Below are 19,098 nucleotides of genomic sequence, written 5' to 3' on the forward strand. Positions count from 1 at the left end.
AGAAACTCTCTGGTTTTACATAGTGAATTCCACCTGATTTTATGTCAAATGCAAAGTTTTAATGATCTCTCTCTTCAAGTTGATTTTTAATAACTCATTTATATTCAATTCAGTTCAACTCAAGAAACTCTTATTAAGCCCTTACTGGACCAGGCACCATTCTGGGTGATGAGGAAACAGAGAAAACCCAAAGAAACAAAAACCCCAATCCTTGTCTCTTTATAATTACATTCTATAGGGTGAATGGCAGGTATAGAAAATATAGAGGAATAAATGTATAAGAAAATTTGAGGAAGGAAAGATCACTGATAACTAAGAGAATGAGGAATGTTTTTCCACTGGTGTTAGTATCTAAGCATTGTCAGAGGGAAAGGTAAGTTGCGAAAACAATCCAGGCATGTGGGCACAGTCTGGGCAAAGGCATGGAAGTTTGAAGTTAAAAGACAAGTTTGTCTAGAAGAGAGGGGTGAGAAGGGGAATCATGAGAACTAACTTTGGTTGGAGCCAATTTGGGGAGACCTTGAAATGCCTGGCAGAAGAGTTTGTCTGATACTAGAGGTAAGAGGAAACACTGGAGAATTTTGAGGAGGCCAAGAAGGGAAAATTAGAAATCACTTTTGAGCCCCCTTTCTAGCCTGGAGGTCTTAAAACAATGGAAGCTAAATTATTTTGGAAATCCTGGTTCAGCTCAAGGAGGAGCCTCTTGGGGCAGGGACTATCAAAGGGTATGTCTTCGAGCCATTGACTTTGGCTTGTGGACCCTCCTGGGAGTGAGGGTAGCATCAAGTAAATGGGCACAGTTTCTCTGTGGCACATTGTCTGGGAAGCTTTATTTTGAGGACATTTTGTCTGGGTTTGTGTTGTCTTCCCAGACAGGATGTGACCTTCTTGAGAGCAAAGCTTGCTTTTTTTTGCCTTTGTATCTCCAGTTCCTAGAACTTGGTGACTATTTAATTAATACTTCTTGATTGATTCACACAAATGAAACCTCCTGGAAGCCTGGAGTCCAAGCAGGACCAATGGTGTTGTAAAGGCTGGCTGTATTGCCTCCAGACCATGGGAAGAGAAAACCCCAGGTTAGACTACAGTCGTCTTCTTCTCAGTCAGACTCCTGCAGCAATCCTAAAACTGGCTTATTTTCACCAGAGTGTCATCCAGATCTCCTGGTTTTACTTCTTCTCTTGAATGTCTTCCCATGAATGAATGGAAAGAAAAAAAAGGAAAGAAAATGTGAGTGCATGTAATGGAGGGAAGGGAAGAAGATAAGACATTTATGAAGCACCCACTGTGTGCCAGGCACCACCATAAGTGCTTTTCCAAACATTACCCAATGTGATTGAGAGGGAGGAAACTTACCTGAGGCCAGGAGAATCTTGATGAATATTTGGTGGCTATTAATGCCCTTTATTTGGTACAGAATCCATGTCTTTGGGCACTACCTGGGGATAATGACTTTATTTTTGTTTTGTTTTTTAATTTTTTCAGCTTGCAATTAAATCTAATCCAACAAGCATTTATTAGTTATGTGGTATGTGCTTGTGACAGAGAATACAAAAAGAATAGTGTATGGTAGAAGAGTCCTGCCTCTGGCTCTTTTTACCTTTGTGACTGTAGCCAACTAGCTCTCTTTGGTTATACATAAAATGAGGGGATTAGACTCTCTGAGGTCCCATCCTCCTCCAACTCTCTGATTACAGGAAACATTCTGAAACCCTGAGAAACTTGATTTCCACTGGACAAGTACTTCCTTCTGTGGCCCAATGAAGAAATGACCTAGGTTTGAAGTGGAGGACCTGGGCTTAGATCTCAAGTCTGCTACTTAAAATCACTATGACTTTACAAGACCCCTCGGGCCTTCTTCATCAACAACAAAATGAGGGGATTGGACTTGGTGACCTCTAAGGTGGGATACCTTAATATCAGGAAACATTGAAGTACCCTCTCCCCCTTTTTAAGTGACTTTCCTAAGATGCCACGGATAGTCCTCACCTGCATTCTATATCTTCGATGGTGTCAGGCATTGGTTTGTTCTGGGTTTCTGGGAGGAAGAGGAAGACCATAAAGCTTGCAATGACTGCCATGATTGCAAAGATGATCTGGGGCATGGCTGGAAGGTAGTGCCTCAGTATATTCACAAATGGGGCCAGCATCACCCCAATCCGATCTATTGTGAGAATGATCCCACTGCACGTGGTCCTGTCAGGGCAAAGGAGATTGGATTATCTAAGATTAAACACCTGTTAAATACCCCCTTCCTCTGGCCCCCTGTTAGTAGAGTCTGTAGTGTGTATTTATGGAGTGCTGAAATCCTCAAGGGCTCCTGGAATTTATAGATTTGAAGAGAAAGAAACTATTCCTCATTCCCCAAATGATCTTCTGAACAAGTAAGCAGATATGTTCATTTGAACTTGCTGCATTGGCTTTATTTTTCCCATTTCTCCTTCATATCTACAGCTGGATGCATAAAAAATCAACCTCCTTCATCTCCAGTAAGGATGGAACTCCTCCATTGGTGGCTCCTGGCAAGAATGGAACCCTCTCATATATCTCTGCCCCTAGCAGAGTGTAAGCTCCTGCATGGTTAGGGTTTGTTGACTGGAAAATTGAGGAAAACTATGCACAATGAAGACTAGACTCTTAAATGGAAGGAAGAACACAAAGAAGAGTTAGTAGAAGATAGCCCCTCCCCCCAGCTCTTCTGCAGATTTGAATGGTCCACAAGCATGAAAGACTGTAGACATTTTCAGACTTTTTCAAAGCTCTGATCAGTTTTACAGATTTTTCTCTTCTTTTTCTTTTAAAAAGTCTGGGATGGTTTTCTAGGAGGCGGAGAGGGAGAAGAATAAGGGGAGAAATTTAGGGGATGTAAAAACAAAACACATCACTATATTTTTTTAAAAAAAGGATTAACCTTATCTTTATTTTCAGAGATCATAATGAAATCCTTTTTGTTTTCCATCCTTCCCTTTTCTCTTCATTCCTATTGCCCTCATTCTATCCTTGTCTCTTTCCCTTTCTTTCCTTCCTCATTCCTTCCTTTTTCTATAGGTAGCCTAATATAGAGGATAGATTATAGACCCTAGAGTGAAAAAGATGGGTTTGAATATATGAACAATGACATGGACTTCTTTAGAATTGCAGAATTTGAGAGTTGTACATGACCTCAATGCCCATCTAATGCATGAAGGAATCCCCATATAATACACCCAACAATTGGCTGTCCAGCATATGTCTGAAGGCCTCTAAGGAGGAAGAATTCATTACCTCTTGAGCATCTCATCACCAGCCCACTTGGGGCTAACCATAATTGTTGGGAAGCTTTTCCTGACATCAAGGCTAAATGTGCCTGTGAACATCCACCATGACTTCTGGTTCTGCTTTTGGTTAATACAAAAGACAACAAAGCTACTCTCTCCACCACAAGACAACCCTTCAGATACCAAAAGACAGGACTTTTGTCCCCCCTGTATCCGGTTTTCTTAAAACTAAACATGTCAAGTGCCTTCAATTGTTCCTGTTGAGTCATAAGCCCATGGCCTGTCAACATCCTGGTTTTCCTCTTCTGGACACCTGTCAGGTCATTGACATCTTTGGGGCCCAGATAATGTGTGCTAAGGGTACATATGTCGAGTTGGTCTTTTTTGGTTTACATCTATCTGTATTCACTTTCATCTCCTCAGCCCAATACTCTTGCCTGTCAAAGTCCTTTTGCACCCTGACTCTCGCATCCAGTGTGTTAGGGATCCCTCTTAATTTTGGATCATTGGCAGATTTGATTAACATGCCATCTATGCATTCACCAAAGTAACTGACATCAAGGGTAAAGAGAATAATGGGCCAAGCACAGATCCCTGGGGCCCTCCAGTAGAGACTTCCTGCCACATTGACAATGAACAATTAACAACGACCCTTGGACTCTGTCCATGAGAACTGTTCTGAATAGCTTATGTATCCTCATAATCCATGTCTCTCCATCTTTCCCCAAGAAGAGCATGAGATATTTAATCAAGAGCTTAAAATGGAAGTACACTCTATCCACAGCATTTCCGTCATCTATTTCAGTAATCCTGTCCAAAGGGAAAACATGTGACATTAGTTTGGCATGACTTGTTCTTCATGACGCTACCTTGATGACTCTTCATAATCAATGTTTCCCTTTCTAGGTATCCATAAACCATCTCTTATTGGTTCATTTCAGAATTTTCCAGGAATCCATGTCAAGCTCATTGACCTAGAGTTTGTAGGCTCAGTTTCCTTCCATCTCTTGAAAATTCAAACATTTGTCCTTTTCTAATCTTGTGGCACATTTCCTGTTCTCTGTGATCATCAATTATCTCCAAGTAAGTTCAGCCTTCAATGCATCACTCTGTAATCACTACTTGTTCTTTCAGGACCCAAGGATATAGTTCATCTGGTCCATCAATTGAATTCATCAAGGGCATCTAAGGTGCTGTCTTGTTGCCCCATACTTTTCTTGGGAACAGTCAATGGCATGCTGGCAACTGTTTAGCAAAAACCTTTCCCAAAAAGAATCAATCCCTCTTGGGAGTCTTTTGCCTACACACCAACTCCTGGATCAATGGCTATTCAAAGAGAACCATAAGGAGTCATTTGGATGCAGTCACAGAATACTTGCCCATGCTCCAACATTTACATTTGGGGTTGTATCAGACTGAAGGCACTGTGTATGCTCATAATGTTAGGGTTCCTATTGGCCAGTTCCTGTTTATCATCTCTTCTTTCACGTGATAATGGTAATAATAACTAGGCTTTAAAGTTCACACAGTGATTTACATATGGTATCTCATTTGATGTTCCTAACAACTTTGGAAGATAGGTGCTGTTATTATACCAGTTTTATAGAGGATAAACTTGTGGGAAAGACAGGTTAAGTGATTTTCCCAGGGTCACACAGCTAGTCCATATCTGAGACTAGATTTGAACTCAGATTTTCCAGACTCTAGGTCCAGCACTTTATCTGTTGAGCAATCAACGTCCCCTTAATGACATGTCTGAACCTTTGTGAAACTTTAAAAGTGCTGAATGAAAACTAGCTACTGTTATTGCAGGACACTGGCTTGTCTTCATACACATATTTCAAGTCTGTGTTCAAAGCAGGGACGAGGTAAGAAAGAGATCACATGGCCTGTTGCCCACAGGCTTATTGTTATTGCCCATCCGTTCTGCTAGTTCATACTGTATAGCTGAAGTTGTTGTTGTTTTAGGTTGGCTAGTTAGTTTGGCTCTAGAGAAACTTCTAGAGTCTTGATTCTGCTAAGGGACTATGGGGTGGGGGTGGGGGTAGGATGTAGCTAGATGTAGCTAGAGTCTTGTTCTAGAGAAACAACTCCATGTGACTTCATCTCAAATTCTTTTCTGAGAACTCACTGTGACATGGAAGGAACTCTGGGTCTTCAAAGATCACATGAGATAGAAGCCATGGTGGCCTCTACCAAATGAAAGATTTCCTTCTGGGACCAGGGGTGATCCCTACGTTTCTTGCCTGAGAACCAGTTTAGATGGTTTCAGGTCACCTATCAATTTGGTTTCAAGGGAGATGGAAGTTTTTATCTAGAGCCAAAGGAAGGTCTGTGATAATGATCTTGTAAGGCGGAGTGGCACTGATATTGGTGTGGGGGAAAGGGAGGGATCAGGATCTCTGGACCTTGAAGATTAGAACCTGGTTTTGCAATAGAGAGCCCTAGCCACAGACAATAACCCAGGCATGTCTCCTGGAGGATCTGTTCTATTGAGTCTCTCCTCATCACCCCCCCCCTTCCCTAAGAAATGGCAATAGCTGCTTCTTTATCCCCAAATTCTCTTTCTTACCTGACTACTGTGGGTAGGAGCTCATTTAAATAGACATTATTACAGGAAATGCAGACTACAATACAGCAGATTCCTATTATTGCCAAAACCATGCACAAAATTCCTATAAAAAGAGCAGGACCAAAAAATCTCAATAAACTCCAGAGTTCAACACATCTTGGAGGCATTAATTTATTCGTTCATTTATTTTTCTCTATCAATTCATATATTCATCCATATAATAACCCCTCAATTTATTCCTCTCTTCATTCCTTCCCTTTATCTATCTACCCACACAACCACTTATCCTAATAATATTTTTTAGAGGCAGCTAAGTGCTATAGGGATAGAGTGTTGGACTTAGAGTCCGGAAGATCTGAGTTCAAAGCCTGCCTTAAAACTTACCAGCTGGGTGACTCCAGACAAGTCATTTAACTTCTCTTGGCCTAGTTTCCTCATCTTAAAATGGAGGTCTTGGCATCCCAGGGTTGTTATGAGGAACAAATGACATAATACATGAAAAATAATTTACAAACCTTAAAGTGCTCTCTAAATGGTAACTATTATTTGTGTATTTAGTCTAGCAAACAAAAATACTCATTATGTCTTTACTGTGTGGAAGGCTTTGTGCTGAGGAGGTAATGCTAAGATAAATTCAACAATCCCTTCCTTTAGGAACTCAGTAGAGCTGAATTCAAGCCAAACTCCAGCCATTTATTCATCATTTTTTCCATTTGCTTATTCATGCTATCCATCAATCTCTTTGTCTCTTTATCTCTCTACCTATTTACCCATCTATCCATCCACCTATCCATCCATCTATTCATCCATCCATCTGTACATCTGTCCCTTTGTCCATCTGTCTATCCACCCATCTGTCTATCCACTCATCCCTCTATTGATCTATCTATCCATTTATATCCTTCTATGTATCATCCCTCTCTTTTTCCTCATCTATCTTGGCCTGGGTTTGAATTCTGGTTCTGCTATTTATTATCTCTGCAGCTATGGGCAAGTTGGTTCTCCTCTTTGAACCTATTCCCTTTTTTTCAAATGAGAAAGTTGGGGAGGGTCCTTGGCACAATGGAAGGAGTGATGCCTTTGAAGTCAGAGGAACTGAGTTCAAATTCCACATCTGAGGTTCACTCCCCGTGTGACTTTGAACAAGTCATTTTAATTCCCTGGGCCTCAATTTCCTCATGTGTAAAGATGGGATTTGGATTAGATTGTCTCTGAGGTCCATTCCAGCTCTTGCTTTATGACCCTATGACTCAGGGGTCTCAAACTTCTAGTCTTAATTTTCACTGGGGAGAGACTCAACCTATGATCTCATCCTTACCTAAATATATAGGAAACACCCAGGTAATGAAATCCACTCTAATAACTCATATTGGTCTTTCCTCTGAAATCTATAGTCTATGAGTTGCCTAGTGGACTGAGGAGTGAAATGACTTGCCCAAGGTCACACAGACAGTATGCATGAGAAGAAAGTTGAACTCAGCCAGTCAATGAGCCTTCATTAAGCACTCACTACATGTCAGGCACTGTGCTAAGTGCTGGGGATACAAAGAAAGGTGAAAACATGATCCTTGCCCATAAAGAGCTCACATTCTAATGAGGGAGACAACATGCAAGAGATAGACAGTGGGAATAATAGGTACATCCTGGCTTTGAACCCACATCTCCATCTCCTTTGCCTCCAGGCTCCTAACATTCAAGGAGCCCCTAATGACCATTCATTCCTGACCCCAAGAGATTCTTGCTCTAAGTTTTAGGGTAGAATGAAGGGAACCAGAGGGACCCCCTCATCCCCCCCCATAGTCCCTTGGCAGAATCAAGACCCCAATTACCACTTTAATCTAAGTGTTCCTATGTTCCCAAGTTGGAGGTAGAGGGGGAGGTCTGAGCAGCTCAGGAAGGCCACATCCAAGCCAGCCTTAATGATGGGCAAGGAGCTTCTCCTCAAAGATGAAAATGATGATTATGAGGATAGTAATGCTAAAGCTGATATTTATATAGAGTCTACCATGTCAAACACTGGGCTAAACACATTACAAATATTATCTGACAAAAACCATTGAGATAGGTGCTGTTATTATCCCTATTATATAGATCTGGAAATGGAGGCAGCCAGAGGTTATGAATTGCCCAGGGTTACCCAGCTGAAACATATCTAAGGCTGGACTTGAACTCAATTCATCCTGGCTCCACAACCAGTACTCTATCTATTGGCTACCTAGATGCCTCTGATCCTATATTATTCTTCCCTCCCTTTTTCTATTTCCCCAAAGACTACTCTTTTACCTTGAGGCAGAAATGCACTGGAAAGTATGAAGAGTCCAGCAAGGAGGAAGAAAGCCACCACTATTGTTCGACGACCAAGGTGGTTCATGATGATCAAGGCCCCAAACCTGCTGAGGAAGCTGGAAGCTCCCAAAAGAACCTGGAGCATTTGAATATTGCGCCCCAAGTTCTGAAGATCCAGAGAGAGTCCATAGAAAAGCATCCCTGTTGTGAAACTGCAGCAGACAGTGGGGAAGGGGAGAGAATCCATTACACATGGAGCCCAGAGTTCACCCTTAAATGCAGTTTGGTTCAACAAGCCTTTATGAAAGACCTGTTGGGTGTCAGGGTCTGTACTAGGCGCTAGGTACACAAACCCCTCAAGGAGTTGATATTCTGCTGGGGGTGGCAATGATCCATGAAGGCAGTTAAGTGAGTGCCAGATACATTCAGGAGGGCAAGGGGATCACTAACTAGGGTGAACAGAACAGGCTAATTATCAATAGGGGAATGGCTGCTATTCTTATAAATTTGATTAAGTTCTCCATATCCTTGAGAAATGAAGTCTTTATCAGAGATGCTTACTATAAATTCTCTCCCCCCACCTCCAGTTTTCTGCTTTCATAATACTTTTGATTGCATTGGGTTTGTTTGTGTAAAACCTTCTTAATTTTAATGTAATCAAAATTATCCATTTGACATTTTGTGATGTTCTCTATATCTTGTTTGGTCTGAAATGCTTCCCTTATCCTTTGATCTGACAGGAAACCGATGCCATGCTCTCCTAATTTGCTTATGACCCTGCCCTTTAGGAGTAGATCACACACCCATTTGGATCTTATCTTGGTATAATGTGAGATTTTCATCTATGCCTAGTCTCTGCCATAATATTTTCCAGTTTTCCCAACAGTTTTTGTCAAATAATGAGCCTTTTGTCCTAAAAGCTTTGATCTTTGGGTTTGTCAAACATTACATTATTATGGTCATTTACTACAATGTAATGCGTTCTTAATATGTGTATCTACTGATCCACCGTTTGATTTCTTAGTCAGTACCAGATTGTTTTGATGATTACCACTTTAAAATACAGTTTGAGGTTTGGTATGGCCAGGCCACCTTTCTTCATATTTTATCATTAATTCCCTTGATATTCTTGGCCTTTTGTTCTTCTAGATGAATTGGGATATTATTTTTTCTAGCTCTATAAAATGATTTTTTGGGTAATTCTTTGGTATAGCACTAGATAAGTAAGTTAATTTAGGTGAAATGGTCATTTTCATTATATTTGCTTAGTCTAACCATGAGAAATTAATACTTTTCTAATTGTTTAGATCTGACTTTATTTCTGTGAGAAGTATTTTGTAATTGTGTCCACATATTTCCTGACTTTGTCCTTGCAAGTAGTCTCAAAAGTATTTTATATTGCTCACAGTTATCTTAAGTGGACTATCTCTTTCTCTCTCTTGCTGCTGAACTTTTTTGATATTATATAGAAATGCTGATGATTTATGTGGGTTTATTTTCTATCTTGCAACTTTCCTAAAGTTGTTAATTATCTTGATTGGCTTTTGATTTTCTATATATACAATTATTATCTGCAAATCATTATCATAAAAAGCTAACATTTACATAGTGCTTTTTTGTGTGGGGGGCAATGAGGGTTAAGTGTCTTGCCCAGGGTCACATAGCTAGTAAGTGTCAAGTGTCTGAGGCTGGATTTTGTGTCAAGATAATGGAATGTGGTAGATGAGGAGATTTACCAGATACTCAGGGGCCCACTGAAGATTGATCTAAACTGATTGAATTGGGGGAGAGCAACTGACTGCTGACTGGCTTACTTCCAGTTAACTAGATTGTAAGCACATCAGGCTGGTATTTAAGAGGGTATTGTTCTCAGAAGCTAAAAACTTTGAACTTTACATCAAGACCATCTTTGGGTCTAGTGAACCAATGAATTTGAATGCCACTAGCCAATCAGCTTGAAGAAGCACCCATTTCTGGAAGGGGAACATGAAGGAGGAAGCAGACTCTAGCGAGAGAGTTCTTGCTCTTTTGGTGGAGACATCGGCTTGGTGGCAGAGGACTTCAGAAGTGGGAGGTTTAGGAAGGCAAGAATTTCCAGGCTATAAGAAATCTGTTCTCAATCTTTCTCTTTCTTTTGCTATCTTTCAATAAACTATTTTTTTGTTTGTTTGTTTTTTGGGGAGGCAATTGGGGTTAAGTGACTTGCCTAGGGTCACACAGCTAGTGTCAAGGGTCTGAGGCCGGATTTGAACTCAGGTCCTCCTGAATCCAGGGCCAGAGCTCTATCCACTGTGCCACCTAGCTGCCCCTCAATAAACTCTTAAAAAATCTAAACTCGTTTATCAGTTATTTTAGTCAGTTTCCCCCAAAAACTGGGGAGACAGATTAGAACCCACATTTAGCATTTTAAATTACACAATTTGAACTCAGGTCCTCCTGAACCCAGGGCCAGTGCTTTATCCACTGTGCCAACTAGCTGCCCCCTGTTGTTGTATTTTTTGCAGGGCAATGAGGGTTAAGTGACTTGCCCAGGGTCACACAGCTAGTTGTGTCAAGTGTCTGAGACTGGATTTGAACTCAGGTACTCCTTGACTCTAGGGCCAGTGCTCTATCCACTGTGCAACCTAGCTGCCTTCATATGGGACAAGCTCTATAGCATGAATCTGAGTTTTTCTTTTTAAGTGGTAAGAAAGGTGCCTTCAGAATGATACATGATTACACCTGGCATGTAGGGAGAGTGAGGGATAAACATCTTGGCTACTCAAGTTCTGCACTGATACTTAGGAAATGTGAAGAACCCTAGAGGACAATTGACAACTGGGTGGCACAATGGGTAGAGAGCAAGATCTGTAGTCAGGAAGCCCTGAGCTCAAATCCAGCCTCAAATACTCTAGTTGTGACTCTGTGCAAGTCACTTATCTTCAGTCTGCCTCAGTTTCCTATCCTATAAAATGGGATATCATAGTACCTATCTCAAAGGGTTGTTATGAAGAGCAAATGGGAAAATATTAGTCAAGGGCTTTGAAAAACTTAAGACATCATGTAAGTGCTAGGTAACATCATCAGCTTTATCACATTACCACATTGGATAGATCCTTCAAGAAAGATTTATGGATTGACATGGGTAAAGAAATACACAGAAAGAGAAAGGAGGTGACCATGGCTTTCACCATCCATCGGTGGAGGGAGAATGCATGTCCCTGAGGTGTTGGCTCCATGGAAGCATAATGATCATTGTCAGATTCCTAGAGATAGATTTCCATGATCACTTAAGAAAGTGCTGGGGGCTCTTCTTGGCCTGGGTTTTCTCCTCTGAAATAGGCCTAGGATGAGTGCCCAGAGGGGAGCCAGGATGCTGAAGGACATCGTGCTCTTGGCACTTGAAGATAGCCTGAAGGCAGTGGGGATGGTTCATTTGGAGAAGAGAAGCCTTGGGGAGGGGGGACATGAGCGCTGCCTTCAGGGAACTGAAGGGCTGACACATGGAAGATAGAGAGCATTTGCTCTGCATGGAGCCATTGATGGAGGTTGCAGAGAGGCAGATTGAGACTCTATGTAAGGGAAAACCTCCTAATACTTAGAGCCGTCTGAAGGTAGGATGAGGTTTTTAGGAAGAAGCTGGATAAGTGTTAGAGGGGCTAAGGTGAGGAATATGGTGAGTGAATTCCTTAAATTCAGGTTGAATTGGATGACCTCCAAAGACTTTTACAACTCTTTGTTGTTTGTTGTCTTGTTTCAGTTGTATCTGATTCTTCATCATGCTATTGGGAGTTTTCTTAGTGAAGACACCAGAGTGGTTTGCCATTTCATTCTCCAACTACAGCAAAATGACTTGCCCAGGGTCACAGAGTCCGTAAGTATCTGAAGCCATGTTTGAACTCAAGATGAGTCTTTCTGATTCCAGGGCTGGTGCTCTATCTACTGTGTCACCAAAACCCAAGATTCTACAATTCTGTGAATCACAGATAAAAGATTAGCGCTCAGCCTCTCCTTTTCTACTGCCTAGTGACTGTATCTACCTGAGTGATTTTTTGGGGGGTAGTGGAGACTTTCACATTCCTTATACATTATAGGGAACCTACCGTGAAAAGGACAAACAGAGGATTCTTGTACGCAGGTTGGGAAAGCAAACCAAATCCAATATTGTGTAATGGGTCTGTGCTGCAGCCAACTCTTTCTCCATGGTGGATCTCACAGCCTTTTGGGAGAAAAACCAAAGATAGAGTCAATCAGGTTAGAGAACGGACAAATAGAAGGAAGGAGCAGGAAGGACTGGGTTGGTAAGAGAGTCTAGGAAGGTACTGGGACCAAATGAGAGCTCATTGGCTTTAACACCAAAGCCTCATTAAGTCTTTCCTTACCCCAGTGACAAGCTCTATAACATGCCCAGTGGAGCCATGCCTGTGTACACAGGACCAGAGGAGTACCATTGAGAACCCTCAGGTCATGTAAGATCATCAGAGACACCAGGCTGTCCCCAAGTCTATCATTACAGCATGAGGGATGCACACTTTGGCCCCATATATCCTCTGTGGGTGCTACTCCATGAAAATACTGACATCCAGCTTAGAAATAAATGTAGCTCTCCTTGGAACATCAGTGTGTTTTAAGAAAACGCTAATGGAAATGCATCATCGGCACTATCTGAGTGAGATGGCTAAATGTTTTTCAGAACTTAACCACTTCTAACATATAGGATCATATAAACTAAAAATCAATAGAAAGGAAAAATATCAGTTTTATCACTGGCCTGGAGTCAGAAAATCTGGGTTCAAATCTTGCCATCGATACTCCCTGTGTTCCCTAACCAAGTCCCCTATTCTCCCTGTGCCTGAATTTTCTAATTTGTAAAATGAGGAAGTTGAAAACATCTGAAGTCCCTTTGAGCTTCAATTCTATGATGATATCATCCATGCATATGTCCTAATCACACATATTCCATATGCATGTGCCTCTCCATGCACATGGAGTATACCCAAATGCATGCTGACTCTGGAGTCAGAATATTTGGGTTCAGATCTCCCCTTTATACTGGTGTGAATTTGTGCAAAGCATTTAAAGCATCTTTGGACTTCATTTTCCTCATCTGTAAAATGAAGGGCTGGACTAGGTGGCCTATGGAAACCCTCATATGGGAATTTCCTATTGTATGATCTTATGTTCCCTAGACAAGTACTGATGATGTATATTACAGTTATATATGACTTTTATTATAGTTGTTGAGAGTGTTCAGTGTTCACTAGGGTTTTTTGAGGAAATATCGATACTTTCCAAGGCAACCACAGCCGTGGGGGCTCATGAGCTATGGTTCTGAGAGGATGGAGCTCCACAGAGAGAACACCTTACTTCTGTAGTATTTTCCCCTTGTCCTTGCAGCAGGACAGAAGGCTGAGGCTTTAGCTTTCAGTTGCTGTGAGAATTGGTCCCATTGAAAATCCAAATGCAGTTGGGTGGTGCTTTTGAGGTAACCCCCATTTCCTAAGGAAATTCCCCTAGAAGCTATATATAGTTGAGGAACCTGAGGCCTGAGAGATGAAGTGACTAGCCCATGATGACCCAGCCAGGATGTGGCTGAGGAAGATTTCAACTCATGTCTCCCGAGCAAAGAGCCTAGTGTTCTCTCCACGTTGTCTGCAGGGGCTGGCTTCTGTGCCTCCCTTGTGTTTCTGTGATTTACTGTGATTTACTGTGATTTACTGTGATATACTGGATTTACTGGGATTTACTGGGATTTACTGGAGTACAAATCATGTAACTCATTTCATACAGATTTCAATAGGACTCTTTCTAAATTTGCCATGTGTGAATAGGTGATCCTTACTAGTCAAGGCTGCTATGGGGCCAGAGGGAGGCAGGGCCTAAGCAATTAGTAAGTGCTTACTATGTGGCAAGCACTGTGCTAAGTGCTTTACAAATAAAATCTCATTTCATCTTTATTATTTAATTGTTTCATTAACTACTTTACATCGCCTTCTTATGAAATGGCAGGGCAAGGGTGAAACCAGTGACCAAGGAAGAGAAAAAGGGGAAAGAGAGCAGAAAGAGCATACAGGAATGGTCATGGAGAATGACATGTAAGACAGGAGGGGAAAAGGGCAGAGGGCTGAAAGGGCCCTCTGAAAGCAGAGGGGAGGGAGATGCCCTCTCCCTCCCACAAGGTGATCCTCACATCTTCCCATAGTTTAAGTACCTCTCCCCAACTCTGGTTGCTCTCTCTGATACAGCTAGGCAGTCCCAAAGATGATTTCAAACAGGCAAGTTTACTGTGGCTTCCAGACACTCTCAATCACTTGGTTCCTTGTCTTGTCAAGTAGAGATGAAAGTAGCTACCCCTATCCCTTCCCTGTTCTCTTGACCACTGAAACTTGGAGAAGCATCATCAGAGATTGGCCTTTCCTCTTCTTAGATCTGAGGCTGCTGTGCTTGACTTGAAAAGTCACCATTTCCCTCTTCCCAGCCCTGGCTCCTCCTTCCCCTCTCACCTCCACGGTCAGGGTCTGCTCCTTTACTCCATTGATTTTTGCAACTTGTCTGAGCACCTTTAAGGCATCATCACATTTGTTGTGGACAATCAGCCATCTAGCAGACTCTGGCAACCACCTAATTAAATAGGGCATGACAGATATAGTTAATTCTCCATTTTCTACTTATTCAGTCACACTTCTTACGTGCAGCAGAGCTGTGGTTCTTTTTTTTGTGGGGGGGAGTCTACAACTAATTACTTAGTATTCTTTAACACGCAAAAAGTTCACATATAAAAGCCTTCATCCCCAATTATCCTAAGCCACACACCTCTGACAAAAAAATGAGCAAATTTACTCATTAAGTGTAGCTCTTCTTGATTATTCCCCTTCTCTAAAAAATTCTTTAAGTGAGTTCAGGACAGGTTTTTCTTTGGGCTCAAATCTGTATTTTCCGATAGATGTTCAGGTAGACTTATCAGGAAAAAATTCTAAAATTGTCAAGAGATTAGGCATTTTAGTCACCCTTTCAATCCTTGAAGCTCTAAATGTGAGCAAATCTCCCTCCCCCCCCCCCGCCCCCCGTCCCATGAGACCTACATCAGGTGAACAATTTAGGACGAATTCTATTCTTGTATCAGCGATGCAAATGCAGGTAGGAGAATGACCATATTTGACTATGTCTTGAATCACTGATCAGGAAACAGACATTTCCCTCCATTCTAAGGGCAGCTCATCTGATCTTTTCTATTAGAAATGTTTTGTTTCCTTGATTTTCAGGTTTTCCTCTAAAATCTCTCCATTCCCCCACCATGCTAGTAAAAGAAGAAACAAATAAATATGGCAGGTCTAGCATCACCATCTCACAATTTCAAGGTTAAAACAAATGCCTCCTGAATTTATCTAACATTTCATCTACACGGTCTTGATTTGAAAAATGACGGAAGTGTTTAATAAGTCCCCTTAACATTGGAAATACAAATTTCTTTCTAGACCATCCATGAAGAGCACCAGAGAAGAGTACTCTCCTTGGGATCTTCTGAGGACTGAGGCAAAACCATTTAAAGAATCCTCTGACAAACTTTGATAGCTTTACGAGTTAGAAGTTCCCTTGGAAATGAGGCAGCTTTTAAAAACTTTGAAATAGAACTCTTTTAATTAATAGAATACTCATACCGGAGCATACATCATTAAATGCATTTCATACAAATTTTATTAGGACTGTTTTCCTAAATGACTATTCCAAGTCCTGAGTCATGAACAGTTACAAAACCAAACAATAAGACTTCTCTAATCTTGCTCCAAGAAAAACTGCTCTCCTGGGTGAATATGTATTAGTAGACATGCTTGGTTACAAACTTTTCCTTTGGTGATAGGAAGTCCTCCTGACAGGCAGACAAGACCTCAAGTCTCCAACACATGGTCCAAAGTCACTGCTTTAGTTTCTGACATTTCATAATTTTCAAAATGGAGAGCTGTCAGTTTCAGGCTTCATGCTTGTACAGAGGCAGAGAAATAAATAAGGGCCTGTTCTCAATTGTTTTTAGAACTTCAGTGCTGCTTTTTGCAGGATCTGTCAACTGGCCAAAGTTTTCTTTTTTTAAATAATGTACCTTCATCACTCACTGATTTTGCCCATTTCCCCATAGCCTCATCTCCCATCATCATAATCTTTTCTATCCTCATCTTGTACCTGGCCCCCAATCTTCCCTCTCTGTGCTGTCTGCCCTCTTTGGTGCCTAGATTTCCATCTGTGCAGATGATTCCATTCTCCTGCTGAGTTCCTCTAAAGTACTCTATAGGGGGCAGCTAGGTGGCACAGTGAATAAAGCACGGGCCCTGGATTCAGGAGAACCTGAGCCCAAATCCGGCCTCAAACACTTGACACTTACTAGCTGTGTGACCCTGGGTAAGTCACTTAACCCTCATTGCCCCGAGGGGGAAAAAATACTGTATAGCATTTTCTGCATTTGTTCTCTAGGAATAGTCAACAAACCAGAATCCACATGCTGTTTTCCGCACTTTATCCACCCCTGGGATGATTTCCTTTACATCACCACTTTTGCCAAAGAGTTCATTGATCTATTCCTCAGTTGTGTAAAAGAGGAAGTTCCCAACATACAAGGGGCAGCATTTCTTCCCTTGATTTCATCACTCTAGAAGTACTGGGTAAGGTACTGGCCCAACTGCATGCAGGAGTTGCTGTCCAGCATGCTCAGAAACCCATGTGACACAGGGCGTCAGGGGAGTTCAGGGTTCTTGAAGGCAGGAGGCTTTTGGGGGATGCACAATTAGGGTTTTAACTTAGATCTCCTGAGTCCAGAAATGCTCCCTTTCTGTAATTAAGTCTCTGAAAGATAGAGACAAAGACTGGACCTATGATTTAACAGGAATAGGGAACTCCCAGGAGGTGAAAATTCCTCTGCTACTACAATTTTGTCTTGTCAAGTTACCTAGAGCAATGAGAGGTATAGTCATTTGCCCAGGATCACAGTTTCCATAAGAGGCAAGACCACCTTTTATATATACTATATGTATACACACACAAATACTTAAATATGTACCTGTTATCTCCTCTGATAGTATTAACACCTTAAGGCAGGGCCAGTTAATTTTTGTATTCGTGTCCATAGCCTTTATTATATATTAATAAAAGTTTACTGATTATTTGTTTGTTACAAGGGATGTTCCAATTCTGGATTAGTATAGAGGGAATAATTATGATATTTTTAAAAGGCCTGTATCAACCTTATTTTTCAAAAAAGAAAATGGAACTGAATAAGTAAGCTAATTTAGGTAGAATTATGATTTCAATGATATTAGCTCAGACTACCCATGAGCAATTGATATTTTTCCAATTGTTTAGATCTGATTTTATTTGTATAAAAAGTGTTTTGTAATTGTTTTCATATAGTTCCTGGGTTTGTCTTGGCAGGTAGACTCCCAAATATTTTATATTGTCTAGACTTATTTTATTTTTATTTTTTAATAAAAGTATTTTATTATTTTCCAGTTTCCAGTTTGTTTTCATAGGATTTTTAGTTCCAAATTTTTTTCCCACCCTCTCTTCCCTCCCTCCTCCCCAAGATGGAAAGCAATCTGAAATAGGTTACATAGTCTACATATATTTTATTTCATTCATTCATTCATTTGTTTATTAATTAATTGATTGATTGATTGGGGCACTGAGGGTTAAGTTACTTGCCTAGGGTCACACAGCTAGTAAATGTCAAGTGTCTGAGGCTGGATTTGAACTCAGGTCCTCTTGAATCCAGGGCTGGTGCTCTATCCACTGCGCCACCTAGCTGCACCCCCCTCTACATTTATTTTAAATGGAATTTCTCTTTCTATCTCTTGCTGCTGTGCTTTGTTGGTCACATATAGAAAGGCTGACGATTTATATGGGCTTATTTTCTATCTTGCAACTTTGCTAAAGTTGTTAATTGTTTCAAGTAGTTTTTTACTTGATTTCCTAGGATTCTCTAAGTATACCATCATGTCAGCAAAGAGTGATAGTTTTGTTTCTTCCTTGCCTATTCTAATTCCTTCATTTTTTTTCTTCTCTTAATGCTAAAGCTAACATTTCTAGTACAATATAGAATAATAGTAATAAAGGACATCCCTATTTCACTCCTGATCTTACTGGGAATGCTTCTAACTTATCCCCATTAGATGTAATGCTTGCTGATAGTTTTAGATAGATACTGCTTATCGTTTTTTTTGCAGGGCAATGAGGGTTAAGTGACTTTCCCAGGGTCACACAGCTACTAAGTGTCAAGTGTCAGAGGCTGAATTTGAACTCAGGTCCTCCTGAATTCAGGGCCAGTGTTTTATCCACTGTGTCACCTGGCTGCCCCAATACTGCTTATCATTTTAAGGAAAACTCCATTTATCCCTATGCTCTCTAGTGTTTGTTTTTTTTTAATAGAAATGGGTGCTATATTTTGTCAAAGGCTTTCTCTGCATCTATTGAGACAATCATATGATTTTGGTTAGTTTTGTTATTGATGTTGTTAACTATGTTGATAGTTTTTCTAATATTAGACCAGCCCTATATTCCTGGTATAAATCTCACCTGGTCATAGTCTATTAACCTGGTGATAAATTGTTGTAATCTCTATGACCATATTTTATTTAGAATTTTGCATCAATATTCATTAGGGAAATTGGTCTGTAATTTTCGTTATCTATTTTGGCTCTTCCTATTTTAAGTATAAGCACCATATTTGTCTCATAACAGGAATTTTGTAAGATTCCTTCTTTTTCTAATGATACTACAGGAGGCTTTTTTCATTTTGTATAAGAAAAACCTGAATAAAAGAAAGAAATGAAAAAAGTAAAAAATAGCATGCTTCAATCTGTGTTCTTTACTAGTCCTTTGGGATTGTCTTGGATCAATGTATTGCTAAGAATAGTCAAGTCATTCGTAGTTATTTATCAAACAATATTGCTGTCATTGTGTACAATGTTCTCCTAGTTTTGCTCACTTCACTATACATCACTTCATGCAAACCTTTCCAGG

The 19,098-nt window shown here is 40.7% G+C and overlaps 1 protein-coding gene across 1 annotated transcript in view; it reads right to left on the reverse strand.

The window, feature by feature from the left end:
- Window positions 1-1,122: 1,122 nt before the first annotated feature.
- The window catches only part of LOC122730447 (solute carrier family 22 member 10-like), a 30,125-nt gene continuing 12,149 nt past the window's right edge, over window positions 1,123-19,098 (reverse strand). Inside the window, exons 5-10 of the mRNA XM_043969574.1 lie at window positions 14,598-14,715; window positions 12,198-12,313; window positions 8,113-8,327; window positions 5,830-5,932; window positions 1,990-2,196; window positions 1,123-1,189 (exon numbers count right to left, since the gene is read on the reverse strand). Of these exons, the coding sequence (XP_043825509.1) occupies window positions 1,123-1,189; window positions 1,990-2,196; window positions 5,830-5,932; window positions 8,113-8,327; window positions 12,198-12,313; window positions 14,598-14,715 (826 nt within the window). The remainder of the gene's footprint in view (window positions 1,190-1,989; window positions 2,197-5,829; window positions 5,933-8,112; window positions 8,328-12,197; window positions 12,314-14,597; window positions 14,716-19,098) is intronic.

This window comes from Dromiciops gliroides, chromosome 6 (genome assembly GCF_019393635.1).
Source record: "Dromiciops gliroides isolate mDroGli1 chromosome 6, mDroGli1.pri, whole genome shotgun sequence".
Classification (NCBI taxonomy): Eukaryota; Metazoa; Chordata; class Mammalia; order Microbiotheria; family Microbiotheriidae; genus Dromiciops; species Dromiciops gliroides.